Here is a 14,812-nt window from a genome sequence, read left to right as displayed (position 1 = left end):
TAGAACAGGGGGTCGGCAACCTGCGGCTCGCGAGCCACCTGCGACTCTTTGGATGTGAAGCTGCGGCTCTTTAGTTAAGGGGACACGTCACCTTCGAGTGCAAAAAAAAAAAGCGGTTTTTTTGTGAATTTTTTTTGAAGCTAGTTTTATTAATATCAATACAAATTTTTGGCATATGTAAGTTATATATCTGAACTATATTCACAATTTTTTGTGTGTAAAAATATTGTAAATTGTGTCGTCTGTGGCCACTTTTCTAAGAGTCCAAAAAAAAAGGTGATTTTCGGTTGCCCTCACTGGCAAAAATTGGTTCATCAGAATAATAAAAACCGAGTGTTATCCTTTAGTAGAGATGTTGGCGCAGGGAATGAACGGCAGGAAATTTTGATTTTGTAATTTTTCTCAAAATAGTCGACTTTTTACGAAAAAATTGACATTTTTGCAGAAAAATCGCCGAGTTTTTGAGAAAAGAATTGGCATTTTTTCGAAAAATCCTTCCGTTTATTCCCTAGATACGTGTATCTAGTATTACTGTACAAAATTTGGTAAGGATCGGATAAATGGTCTGGACGCAGCGAGGGTAACCGTTTTAAATACGCGAATAGAAGAAATTAACGTTTACAGTTTTGGACACTTACTTGGAGCGATACGGCGCGCTCAGTTTAAACTACTACTGTTTCGTAAATAATAGGCGGATCTTTACCAAAATTTGAAGAAATAATTTTGAAATAATTTTCTTTCAGAAAATCGAAAAGAAAAATCGATTTTTTTGTTGACCTGTCCTCTTAAAGGAGTTTAGTAAAAAAAAAGAAAAAAGAAACATTTAAAAATCGTTCTGAATCGACTAACGAGGATTAGGCACAAAAAACTAATGTTATTTATGCGAGTACTATTTATTGTTGGCAAGAAAAAATTTTGTGGCTCTTTAAAAACTTAGAAATTTTGTAAATTTTAATTTTTGGCTCTTCCGACTGAAAAGGTTCCCGACCCCTGGGCTAGAACCACGATGTCTCATACGGTGAGACAGCGGAGTGCAAAGGGTTAAAATCTACAAGCTATAGGTATACAAATATTTTCTTTTTTTTTTTCAAAAATATGATTTTGTCATGTTACAACACGATGAAAACCTTAAAAACTTTCCACGGAACTTTCATTTTTCACCGAACAAAAAGAATTTATTTCAAAAAAAAAAAAAAAAGTTTTCCTATTTCCGTTAATTTACTCAAATATTTTAATCTCCATATTAAATATCGCGTAGACATTTGGAAATAGTAAATTGTTCAAATTGGAGGAAATAATGTTAGTAAATATTTTGTTTCTTTCTGTTTGTTTTTTTTTTGTTAGGAAACATTTTTTTGTTTCTTTTTTTTTTTCAAATTAACCGTCATGGCGTTTTTATGAAAACTAATCTATTTTTGATAAAAAAAGCAGAAGATACGAGAAAGAATTCAATATGTAAAATAAAAAAAAATAAAAAAATGAAAAAAATATTCAAAAGAGAAATGAAAAAGTAAATAAATAAAATAACTTACTTTGATACTGAGCTGATGCATCATAAATTGCGATTTGGTTTATTTTTCTCTGGGTTAGTTCGATGATACGAATTCACATTGGTGGTCACATGGCAATTGTGTGGTCGCAGTTTTTTCGCAACGAAAGTTGAGTAGGACAAAAATTATTAATTATGTCGTTTAAGTTGCACTCAGACGTTTCCTTGATGATGCTATTGTTGTAGTATAATTCATAAACCAGGGATTTGCAATCACGAACGTTTTTGACGAACGAACACGTGCACAAGAATTTTTGGAAAAAAGGCAATGAGCTGATAATTCGTTGCCTATAGTGAATTGCACTTTTGATGAGAACGATGCACTTTTCAAAACTATATTTTTTCTCTTCTTTCTTTTTTTTATAGATCGAAAATAATTGAAGTATTGTATGCCGGCAAATATACGGCAAATATAATGAAAAAAAAAAAAAACGTTACGAAAAAGAGTAACGATTAAAATCGAAACGTTTCGATTTATCGATATCACTGGTAACACGTGAATCGATTATTTTATAATATATAAGCAGAAAATATAATTTATATTTTTTCTATTGTAGATTATTTAAGGTTATGTACGGTTATGTAGTCAATTATATTTCAATACGAATTGATTAACTTCTCGAAAAATAGCGATCGATCTTAAATAACGATGATGAGAAAGAGAATAAGAGAAATGAGAAAATGTCGACAACACTAACTTAACAACGTCACGTTGAGAAATAAACTGGCATGGTAGCCAGTGTCACAGTGATCCCAGAGACTTTAGTTCGTCTGATCGACACAGGGGCGTAAAATTATCGTACGCCCCGGGAAAATTTGAAATCCGACAAAAATCCAACAATTTCTCGGACAAACTTTTCAAAATGTGGAAAAAGTTTCCACGTTTGAACTTTTTCAAAGTTGATGACCTTTTTTTTTAGATAGAAAACGTTAACTAATCGTTTAGTCTACTCGGCGGTTCGATAACTACACGGGAAGATCTTCAAATCGAGAAAAAAAATTTTTTTATCATGAAAACCATAACTGACGGCGGTCCGCAGGGAGATAGAAGGCCGCATCGTACACGGATCGTACACGGATCGTGTCGTGGTGTGGTGGGGGTGCACCTTTCCTAAATTTGTAGACGAAAAAAAAAAAAAACGTCATCAAGTTTTCGAAATTCCAAATGGATCGTACGCCACGAATTTTGAATTGTACATAAATAACTGAGTGATCTAGGGTGCGCTGCAACTGAATCGCGAGTCGCGTAACAAAAACAAAATCAAGACATATCGAAAATTATATTTAAATATCGAATAATCAGAAATTATCGTACAAGGCTTCAAATTATGTGACGTGTACGATAATTATCGTACGAATGGGATCACAGGCCGCCGGCGGTATGCATCAATGGAGATCCGTTTTTGTCAAACTTGGAAGAGAGGGCAGCACCAAAATTTACGAAGAAAATTAATATTTTAGGTGGAATGTTGAACAATTAAAGAACAAATTAAAAAAGAGTGGTCTTTGTACTATAAGTATAAAAAATATTTTGCAAGAACAATGAGTATTATATATATTATCATATAATAATCTCATTATCACACGATTTTCCAAACAATAATTAATTTAGACAATGTTTCATTAATTTAAATAATTTTGAAGAAAATAATTATTATTTATGAATTAGGGTAATATTTTGTGGTCAAAATAAAGAGTTATCCAACTGCACTCTCAAGACCTTGATTAACTACTCAATTATTTATTAGAACAACATCTTTTTTATTTTTAACATCTTAAAGGCAAACTATTGAAATGACCTCACATTAGACTCTTTTGTGACTTTTTGGTGACTAGCAAATATGAACATAGTCATTGGAGAACCTGTCCAAATAGAATGGTGTCTGAATGATCATTACAGCAACAAACACTTCTTATGATAGCAAAAAATTTCTGAAAACGATAAACATAAAAATGTTAAAATAGTAAAAGAACGATAAATGATACAAGATAAGAACAATAATACATACTTCCAGTTGATCTTGATTAAGGTGAGACGTCAATAAATAAATATTCGTAGTTGCATTCTTTGTGTAAAAATTCTTCCAGTTCAAGAGTTGCTTGTAAGGTCATTTTCAATATGGTAAGAGTACTGGAAGTGATTGCGAACAAGAATTTTTTTAACTTCTTCTCTTTCATTTGCAAATTTCTCCTTCTTGGTTTTCCGGCTTTTTTTCTTAAGTAGTTTTTTGTCATTAGCTTTAAATTCCAACATTTTTAACCCTTTCACTGCGGTAAACGTATATATACATTCTTAGAAGTCCATCAATATATACGGTAGACGTAAATATACGTTCTGCGAAATCCATCAATATGCACGGTAGGCGTATATATACGTTCTTAGGAGCCCATCGATATATACAGCAGACGTAAGTATTCTAGACTACAAGAGTTCTATGGGCCCTGTCGATAAGACGAACATGGTTATTAGTACTATTGAATGTACAAGAAAAATCTATAAATGGTATAAACCATTTTTTTTTTATTTGTTAGATTTTGTAAGTATTTGGAACTTCTATGTAATATATAAATACAAATCAGGTAAGGAGTTATCGTTCGCGTCATTTCATTTATTACTTATAACTGAAATATTTGGGAAATATCTAAAAACATCAGCTGCATACCGAAGAGGTAGTAATATGGATGGTAGCCCATTACGTCTTATTGAAAGGTATTGTCCAAGCAAATATATGAATCCGTCTGCCAAAAAAAAAAAATCCTCTTCGAAAATGTGCAGTATGCAGTAATCACAGAATTCGTAGAGAAACCAGGTATGAATGCAAGGAATGTAATGTAGCGTTATATGTTGATCCATGTTTTAGGATATACCATACAGAAGTGGATTATAAGATTTCTTCTATTATATTTTTGTTAGCTTTATTCGTTTATAATGTAAAATTGTTTATCATTCTTTTTTTTTTATATGTAATTAGCAACTGTTATTGATGAAATCTGTAAGTTGAGTTATGTAAATTAGGATAGCATAAAAGGCTACTTAAAATAAATAAGTAATAGATATTTTTAATTCACTTGCGACGATTGCTTTTTAAGTCCTACGAATAATTTCAAATCTCCAGGTACTGTTTTGGTCACTGGTTGCGCGGAGTAACAACCGACGTGCGTATAACGCGCTGTCCCTGGTCCTGGTGATGGATTACTCCGAGACCGTGCCATAGTGAATATTCTAGAAAGTCACTTATTACCTAGTGAAAATCAAGATTATTATTTTCTTATTTCAAAATGCTTCAAAAGTAAACATTAGTAAAAAAAAAAGAAAGTATTTGAGTTGTTCAGTTAGGATAGAGGTATTGCAATTTAGTAGAAAACAGGGTGTAGGGACTATTTATATCTCAATTTTATTAATTTTACAACATTTTCCAATTATTTAATTTAAAGTAACTGAATATATATATATATATATTAGGGTAGGTCAACAAAATCAATTATTTTTTTTTTTTTACAAGTGCCACGGAAAAATGGGTTGCTAGACACCTTAAAAAAATTCTCACCAAATATGAGCTCTTAATTTTAATAGGAAGATCCTCCGCATAGCAATTTTTTATTTTTTTCTTAGTCCAATAGAGTAAAATTCATACCTTATCATTAATTGATTGTACAGAAAAATGTTGTTAAAGAATTTTGTAGGAAACTTAATACTCTACAAAAAAGGTATTTTATATATTTTTTCCGTAAACCTCACCATTTGAATGATATTGAAGATTTAAGTTTAATTATTTTAAGACAAATTTCATTTTTGTTATCATCGTTTTCATGATAGGATTTTGAAACTTGATGGCTAAAAAAAAAGGTCATCAACTTTTTGAAAATTTTATCCGAGAAATTGTTGGATTTTTGTCGGATTTCAAATTTTCCCGGGGCGTACGATAATTTTACGCCCCTGTGTCGATAAAACGAACTAAAGTCTCTGGGATCACTGCAAGAGTCAGTCATCGTTTAGTAGCCGAGTAAATAAGGCGTTGTATCATCACTTTGTATTTTTATTTCTTTATATTGAATATATTGCATATCCGTGAAGAAAGGTTTTTTCTTTCTACATCAACCTATTAACAACACCGCGGAATTCTTTCCTTTTTGCTTGTTAGATATCCTTTAGGAAGACTGACAGGAGAAGGGGAATCCCACATATATTCAGTTACTTAGAGTTTTATTTTATTATAGTAATTATTAAAGCAAAGAATCATTTGAAACTTTATTATGAGTCAAACATAAATAGGAGAAATGTCATTATTAGTTAGTAGTTTCATAAAACTACTCATTTTTTATTGTACTTACATAAATTTGATGTATGTTTTAATTATTTATTCCGACATTTACCAGCAGAAATACTGAGTTTTCCCAACTTCTGGATGTATCTATTAAGTGTGTTTTTGCAAAGAAGAGAGAGAATTTAACTTTCTCTGAGTCGATCATACACAGATGCATTTTTTATGCAAAGTAATAAACATTCATAAACCCAATGTACCGTATATCTTCTTTGTTTTGTAGTTTTAGCCTTTACAGCGTTAAAACAAGCACGGACTGCTAATTGTTGTAACGGAGGTGGGATAGAAATTTCATTTCTTAAAGCTTCATCTTTATTTGCCATAGAGTTCACTTTTTGCGCTTTAATTATTTGTAAGAGTGATTTAATCTGCACAAAAAAAAAGAATAATTTTATATAAATCATCTCAGATAGTTAACTATTAATCATTCTTTAGCACCACATAAATTTTGGAATTTGCAAATCTTTGATACACAATTGTATAAAAGTCTAATCATGGACGTGTAACTCAAATTGGTAAAGTTTTACGATTATTGAGATTTATCTTGTAATAAATAATCTCAAAACCAAAATAAAAGGAATAAACAGGAAATAAAGATATACTTTTCGTTTAAGACGCTTAATTTGCTTTTCTTTGAGACTGTCCTGATATTTCAAACTATCATAGCGATCTTTGATATCAGATAATCATGATTCAGTAATTTGTGTCGCAATTTTCGGCAAGCAACACATCGGAAACCATTCATTTGTTTCTTGTACTTTTCGTTAGGCTGTGACACACCAATGCACGATGATAAACACCTATGATAGATAAAGAAATAAAATTATCTAATCTTGATTTGAAAGCAATAAAATAAATATGATTAGTAACAAAAGCTCAGAGATGTAAAATGTTATAAAAGATATACAATTGTTTTTACTAGGAATTTATAACCGTAGTGCGCGATATATTCAAAAAGATTTGTCGCCATAAATAATGACTTTCATAAAAATGATTACTAATCAAGAAGAAATATACTTAGATTATATTATAGAAATTATAGAAATAATAGTTAAAAATGAAATTCATTACCGAGATATTGGATTTGTCATTAGTTGTAACACGAAATTTCAAATTCTTTACTTTACTTTTTAGCCATTTTTTTGGTAAAGCTTTGAATTCTAGCACATTAATAATTGTTGATGTAGATTACTTCTTAACATCAATCTTTGAACCAGGCAATTCGTGTGACTGTGAATAAATAACATAATTACAATATTATTGTGGGTTTCAATCGGTAAATTATAACGATAAGACGTTACAACAATAAAATTTTACAGAATTTTTTTACCTGTTCTTCATTCTCATAATTATTAATTTCTTCAGAAGTTAGTGAAGCAACTGTACTTTTTGGACGGTCACAATTTTTACCACAGAATTATTAATTATTATCATTTTCTCATTTTTCTTTGCTACACTTCCACTGGTATCAACATTATTAACACTTCCATTTGTTGATAGTATATCACATACAACATTTGGAGTTTTAACTGTATTACTACTGCTATTAGTATTACTCCTGATTTTACACAACTTGGTAGGATTTAACGTTGGAATACCTTTGGGCTTAAGCGAATACTTTTCCCTAAAAATTTCTTCAATCCCATTAGCCATTTTTATTTTATCACTCTTAATGATATCCTCTTCGTTAAAGTGTAACTCACAAACGTATTGTTTTTTTGGTATTAATTGCTGGTTTAATCCACTACTCCAAAATTTTACCAGATCAGGGTGCTTTGAAAAGAATTAAATTATTAAGTGAATTGCAATAGATTGAAGATAGATAAACGTAGAAAAATAGAAGAAATGTACAAGGATTTTTAAAGATACAATTCAGCAACAACAAAAGAAAAAAATTTTTTTACTTTCAGTTTGATTAGACCATTTACATCATTGCATTTTTTTATATTACTAATTAATAATTATCAATTAAGGTTATATTACCTGTGGTACAGTGAATAAAGACGTATTTCTCCGATTTAATTTAGCATTCCTATTACGAACCTTGACTAGTCCACTTGTACACCCATGAACAATACATTTATTTACTATTTTTAAATAAATACTACTTTTCATAAATAAGTATCACGTTTTCAACAATTGTTAATGAAAAATATGAAGTAAACACTATGCACGCAATGACTCTCTACTCAGACTGACGAGAGATGGCGCAGCGGTCGTCGCTGTGTAGCGGTACGACCGATGGTCGCGCCATCTAAGTTACTAGAAGGCTAGGGAACCACGCTAGCAAGTGTGGTCACCAGACGAGTACAGTCTGTGCGTAGCCGTTGAGAAGTGTACAACAAAGAAAAGCAAGTCGCATCCTAACAATAAAGATCATAAAACAAATTCAGTCTAATATTATCTTTACTATAGAGAAACCCTCTACAGTAAATTGGTGCCGAAACCCGGGAACGTCCGCGTAAAAAAATAAAAAAATAATACAAAAACTAAAATAGAAAACATAATAAAAAGGAAGAACAATGGCACAATCAACCAGCGAAGCCAACGTGGCCCGTGCCGATACCGACACAAAGGAAGTCAACGCCAGTGAGTTTAGAAATATAACGCTTCCAGCTTTTTGGAAAGAGGAACCAAATTTATGGTTCGTAATGTTGGAAAAGGAATTCACGGCGTACAACGTTAAATCGGATGCCGTAAAGTTTTCAGCGGTGCTAAGGAATTTGGATACCACGCTGATAAGAGAGGTACACGACATCTTAGCATCCCCCCCGAGCAATGTACGTATACACATTTAAAGGAAGCCTTAATACACAGACTAACTAAATCCGACGAACAACGGCTAAGGCGATTGTTAATGGGAATTGAGTTAGGAGACAAAAAACCGTCCGAACTTTGGAGAGAAATGAAACGCCTAGCAGGTGATAGTGTTAGCGAAAAAATGCTCCTAACGTTATGGATGCAAAGGATGCCAACCAGGATACAAGAGATCCTCGCCATTGCAGACGAAATTACGTCACCTGCAAAGTTAGCGGAAATGGGTGACAAGATCCTCGGGAGAGAGCGTCTGCCGGAAACGGCCGCCATTACTGAAGCAGCGCCAATAAGAAGTACCGCTCAAACAACAATCAACAGCGAGGTAGCGGAAATCAAGCGGGAAATCGCGCAACTAACAGAGAAGATGGAAAAATTGATGCGCGGCAGAAGAAGGTACCGAAGTTTCCGCGGAAGATCCCGAAGTAGAAGCCGATCATCAAGCAAACACCGAAACAATGACGGCCTATGTTATTACCACTGGAAATTCGCGGAACAATCGTGGAAGTGCAGACCCCCGTGCAAGTGGACAGGCCCGGATAAAAGAAAGCCTTCGGAAAACTAATGCAAGCGTCTCAAATAGAGGCAGTTGACGACGCGACGAGAAACCTGCGCCTCATGGTAAATGATAGGAGAACAGGAGCATGTTTTCTGATAGACACTGGTGCAGACGTCTCAGTGATTCCACGTACTTCGATAAGTGAAACCAAAGACAATACGTGTAAGTTGTACGCGGCAAATGGTGCAGAAATAGACACATTCGGAAAAAAACTTTTAAACTTAAATCTTGGACTCCGTCGAGATTTTTCATGGAGATTCATTATAGCGAATGTTTCTAAAGCAATAATAGGCGCCGATTTCTTGCATTTTTATAATTTATTACCTGATTTAAGAAACAAAAAATTGTTGGACGGCAATACATTGCTTTCTAGGAAAGCAGAATTAGTAAACATTGACGTTCCAACCATTTTGACCATTAATTGCAATAGTCCGTATTTAGAACTTTTTAGGGAGTACGCAGATTTAACGAAACCAACTTCAAGGAAACCCATCAGTCACACGGTGAAACATCATATAATCACAAAAGGCCCTCCAATAGCAGAGAGAGCAAGAAGGCTAAATCCGGAAAAACTGCGAATCGCACAAGCCGAATTTCAGCAACTAGTCAACGAAGGAATCTGTCGCCCGTCCAAGAGTCAATGGGCGAGCCCTCTGCATATGGTACCAAAGAAAAACGGCGAATGGAGGCCATGTGGAGATTATAGGCGACTAAATAGCGTTACGGTACCAGACAGGTACCCCATTCCACATGTACACGACGTCACGCAACAATTTTGTGACTGTAACATATTTTCTACAATAGACTTGTCTAGAGCATATCACCAAATTCCGTTGGCTGAGGAAGATATAGAAAAAACAGCGGTAATCACACCTTTTGGTCTGTACGAATACACAGTGATGCCTTTCGGTTTATGTAACGCGGCGCAAACGTTCCAAAGGTTTATGAACATAGTATTAAGCAAATTAGATTTTTGTGCCTGTTACATAGATGATATAATTGTAGCGTCTAAAAATAAGGAATCCCATGAAAAACATCTGCGTGCAATATTCGATAGACTTAGGCAATATGGACTAACAATAAACATTTCAAAGTGCAATTTTTTTCAAAATAGCGTAAACTACTTAGGTTATAAGATAGATAATAAGGGTATAGCGCCGTTGGATGAGCGAGTCCACGCTATACAAAACTATACAAAACCAAAGACTGTTTCAGATATGCGACGTTTCCTTGGGGTAGTGAATTTTTATAGGAGGTTCTTACCAAAGGCTGCAGAATGGCTTGATCCACTTAACAAATATATGGTAGGTGCCAAGAAGCACGACAAAAGACTGGTAGAATGGAATCAAGCAGCGGAAGAAGCTTTCAAAAAAGCTAAAGAAGCAATTGCCACAGCAACGTTATTGGCATACCCAAAAGAAAAAGCGATATTAAAATTGAAGACTGATGCTTCCGATAGCGCAATTGGAGCAGTGTTAGAACAATTCTGTGATAACAAATGGGAACCACTAGGATATTTCTCAAGGAAACTAGAAAAAGCGCAAATTAGATATAGTGTGTATGATAGGGAATTGTTAGCTATTTATAAAAGTTTAAAGTTTTTTAGGTATTTTGTCGAAGGAAGAGAATTAATAATAGAGACTGACCATAAACCACTGTCATACGCTTTTAAGCAAAATACTGACAAAGCAAGCCCAAGACAAGCCAGACAGTTGGATTACGTAGGACAGTTTACTTCCAAAATTGTTTACGTTGCTGGAAAGGACAATGTGGCAGCTGACGCTATGTCAAGACTGGAAACCATAGACATGCCAGTCCTAGTATCAACAGAAGAGCTAATGGCAAAGCAACAAGAGGATGACGAACTAAAGAATATCTTGGCAGAAGAAAAATGGAACCTGCAAAAGATTTTCCTCGATAGCTCTGATAAGTACATATATGGCGACATAGTAGGAAAAAGCATAAGACCATACGTTCCAGTCTCTTTACGGAGGCAGATTTTTAAGAACGTACACAATTTGTCACATCCCAGCGGCAGAGTAACAAAACACCTTATAGGAAAAAGCTTCATGTGGCCAAAGATGAACAAAGATATCGCAGAATGGTCAAGTACATGTTTAGCATGCCAAAAGTGCAAAATAAGCCGTCATAACAAACAGGTACCTTCGAAAATAGAAGTACCACAAGGACGTTTCGAACATGTGCACATAGACATAATAGGTCCATTACCAACGATTAAAAATATGAGATACTGCCTAACTATGATCGATAGGTTTACTCGATGGCCAGAAGCAATTCCAATGCCAGATACCTCAGCAGATACAGTGGCAACAACATTCTATTCGCAGTGGATTTCGAGATTTGGTTCTCCTATTACAATTACAACTGATCAAGGAACACAATTTGAAAGTCAACTATTTGAAGCATTAACCAAATTAGTCGGAGCGAAAAGAATTAGAACAACAGCATATCACCCTGCATCAAATGGAATGATAGAAAGATGGCATAGATCACTTAAAGCAGCAATAATGTGCCACGAAGAAAAAGACTGGGTAGGAATATTACCAACAGTGCTCCTTGGTCTACGCACAAGTCTAAAAGAAGATATAAAAGCTTCAGCTGCGGAATTGGTATATGGTGAAAACATCAGACTACCAGGAGAATTTTTCCTCAGCGAAGAGCTATTACAAGATCCACACATATTCCTAGAAAAATTAAGACAACATATAAGGCAAATCAGACCGATACCCACAGCACACCATATCAAAAAGAAACATTTTATTCAGGATAGGTTGTATACATGTACACACATATTTTTAAGGGTCGACGCTGTAAAAAAACCATTAGAAGCGCCTTACGAAGGTCCATACGAAATTATACAAAGACTTACAGATAATATTTTCAAAATTAACTATAAAGGAAAACATATAAATGTATCTATAGAAAGACTAAAACCAGCGTTCGTCGAAAAAGATTGCAATACCGATTCGTATGTACCAATTAAAACTTATTAGGTTAGGATAGAGATAATGCAATATTTTTATATATCTTTATATATTTTTATATTTTTATACACTTGTAAACATCTATAATTTTAAGTTTCGCATTTTATGTAATAAGAAAAATGCTCCGAAGGGAGTAATGTAGCGGTACGACCGATGGTCGCGCCATCTAAGTTACTAGAAGGCTAGGGAACCACGCTAGCAAGTGTGGTCACCAGACGAGTACAGTCTGTGCGTAGCCGTTGAGAAGTGTACAACAAAGAAAAGCAAGTCGCATCCTAACAATAAAGATCATAAAACAAATTCAGTCTAATATTATCTTTACTATAGAGAAACCCTCTACAGCTGCCAACCACGTTAAGAAACAAGATATGCTAGGGAGTTTGCCCCGAGCAACTCATGGTTTATACAACAATATTATTATTATAATATTAGTATTATTATTAATATTATTATTACTATTATTATTATTATTATTATTATTATTATTATTGTTATTATTGTTATTATTGTTATTATTGTTATTATTATTGTTATTATTGTTTTATTATTGTTATTAGTGTTATTATTGTTATTATTGATATTAGTGTTATTATTACTCTTCTTATTGTTATTATTGTTATTATTATTGTTATTATTTTTATTATTATTTTTATTATTGTTATTTTTAGTATTATGGTTATTATTGTAATTAGTGTTATTATTATTGTTATTATTGTTATTATTATTGTTATTATCGTTATAATTTTTATTATTGTTATTATTGTTATTATTTTTGTCATTATTTTTATGATTAGTATTATTGTTATTATTAGTATTAATGTTATTATTGTTATTATTGTTATTAATGTTATTATTATTCTTCTTATTGTTATTATTGTTATTATTATTTTTATTATTGTTATTTTTGGTATTATGGTTATTATTGTAATTATTGTTATTATTATTGTTATTATTATTGTTATTATCCTTATAATTTTTATTATTGTTACTATTGTTATTATTTTTGTTATTGTTATTATTGTTATTATTATTGTTATTATTATTGTTATTATTGTTATTATTATTGTTATTATTGTTATTATTGTTATTATTATTGTTATTATTGTTATTATTGTTAATATTGTTATTATTGTTATTATTGTTATTATAATTGATATTATTGATATTATTGTTATTATTGTTATTATTGTTATTATAGTTATTATTGTTATTATTGTTAATATTGTTATTATTATTGTTATTATTGTTATTATTATTGTCATTATCTTTATTATTAGTATTATTTTTATTATTAGTATAATTGTTATTATTGTTATTATTGTTATTATTGTTATTATTATTGTTATTATTGTTATTATTGTTTTTATTATTGTTAATATTGTTACTATTATTGTTATTATTGTTATAATTGTTATTATTGTTATTATTATTGTTATTATTGGTATTAATGTAATAATTGTTATTATTGTTATTATTATTGTTATTATTGTTATAATTGTTATTATTGTTATTATTATTGTTATTATTGGTATTATTATTGTTATTATTGGTATTAATGTTATAATTGTTATTATTATTGTTATTATTGTTATTATTGTTATTATTGATATTATTGTTATAATTGTTATTATTGTTATTATTATTGTTATTATTGTTATTAATGTTATTAATATTCTTCTTATTGTTATTATTGTTATTATTAATGTTATTATTGTATTTATTTTTGTTATTATTGTTATTATTGTTATTAATGTTATTATTATTCTTCTTATTGTTATTATTGTTATTATTATTGTTATTATTGTTATTATTGTTATTATTATTGATATTATTGATATTATTAATATTATTGTTATTATTGTTATTATTGTTAGTATTATTGATATTATTGTTATTATTATTGTTATTGTTATTGTTATTGTTATTGTTATTATTGTTATTATTATTGTTATTCTTGTTATTAATATTGTTATTGTTATTATTGTTATTATTATTGTTATTATTGATATTATTATTGTTATTATTGTTATAATTTTTATTATTGTTATTATTGTTATTATTATTGTCATTATTTTTATGATTAGTATTATTGTTATTATTAGTGTTAATGTTATTATTGTTATTATTGTTATTAATGTTATTATTATTCTTCTTATTGTTATTACTGTTATTATTAATGTTATTATTGTTATTATTTTTGTTATTATTTTTATTATTGTTATTATTGTTGTTATTGTTATTATTGTTATTATTATTGTTATTATTGTTATTATTATTGATATTATTGTTATTATTGTTATTATTGTTATTATTATTGAAATTATTAGTATTATTGTTATTATTGTTATTATTATTGAAATTATTGTAATTATTGTTATTATTGTTATTATTGGTCTTATTGTTATTATTGTTATTATTGTTATTATTGTTATTATTATTGTTAATATTGTTATTATTGTTATTATTGGTATTATTATTGATACTATTGTTATTATTGTCATTATAAATATCATTGTTATTATTGTTATTATTGTTATGATTGTTATTATTATTGTCATTATTT

At 30.7% G+C, this 14,812-nt stretch overlaps 2 protein-coding genes across 10 annotated transcripts in view; both read right to left on the bottom strand.

Annotated features, from left to right (window-relative positions):
• LOC107072464 (uncharacterized) overlaps nucleotides 1-2,301 on the bottom strand; it is a 103,304-nt gene extending 101,003 nt beyond the window's left edge. For all 3 annotated transcript variants that reach the window (XM_089174306.1, XM_089174304.1, XM_089174305.1), the window contains exon 1: nucleotides 1,533-2,301. The gene's annotated coding sequence lies outside the window, so the exon portion shown is untranslated. The remainder of the gene's footprint in view (nucleotides 1-1,532) is intronic.
• Nucleotides 2,302-3,269: 968 nt separating this feature from the next.
• LOC107073419 (uncharacterized) lies at nucleotides 3,270-8,101 on the bottom strand. Of its 7 annotated transcripts, none has more exons than XM_089174284.1 (9): nucleotides 7,855-8,101; nucleotides 7,202-7,644; nucleotides 6,943-7,101; nucleotides 6,474-6,671; nucleotides 5,882-6,239; nucleotides 4,619-4,791; nucleotides 4,213-4,540; nucleotides 3,559-3,991; nucleotides 3,270-3,481 (listed from the first exon to the last, which is right to left on the bottom strand). In XM_089174284.1, the coding sequence occupies exons 1-2, from the start codon at nucleotides 7,984-7,986 to the stop codon at nucleotides 7,240-7,242; spliced, it is 537 nt and encodes a 178-aa protein (XP_089030410.1). In that variant the 5' UTR covers nucleotides 7,987-8,101; the 3' UTR covers nucleotides 3,270-3,481; nucleotides 3,559-3,991; nucleotides 4,213-4,540; nucleotides 4,619-4,791; nucleotides 5,882-6,239; nucleotides 6,474-6,671; nucleotides 6,943-7,101; nucleotides 7,202-7,239. The 7 variants fall into 7 exon arrangements, with proteins under 7 accessions (XP_089030410.1, XP_089030411.1, XP_089030412.1 ...); XM_089174285.1 differs by having other exon boundaries at nucleotides 4,623-4,791; XM_089174286.1 differs by having other exon boundaries at nucleotides 4,213-4,791; nucleotides 5,882-5,961; nucleotides 6,072-6,239.
• Nucleotides 8,102-14,812: the final 6,711 nt, after the last annotated feature.

This window comes from Polistes dominula, unplaced genomic scaffold (assembly GCF_049000335.1).
Source record: "Polistes dominula isolate Pdom_NZ unplaced genomic scaffold, Pdom_raw_medaka contig_307, whole genome shotgun sequence".
Classification (NCBI taxonomy): Eukaryota; Metazoa; Arthropoda; class Insecta; order Hymenoptera; family Vespidae; genus Polistes; species Polistes dominula.
This window is presented reverse-complemented; position numbering and strand designations above follow the sequence as displayed.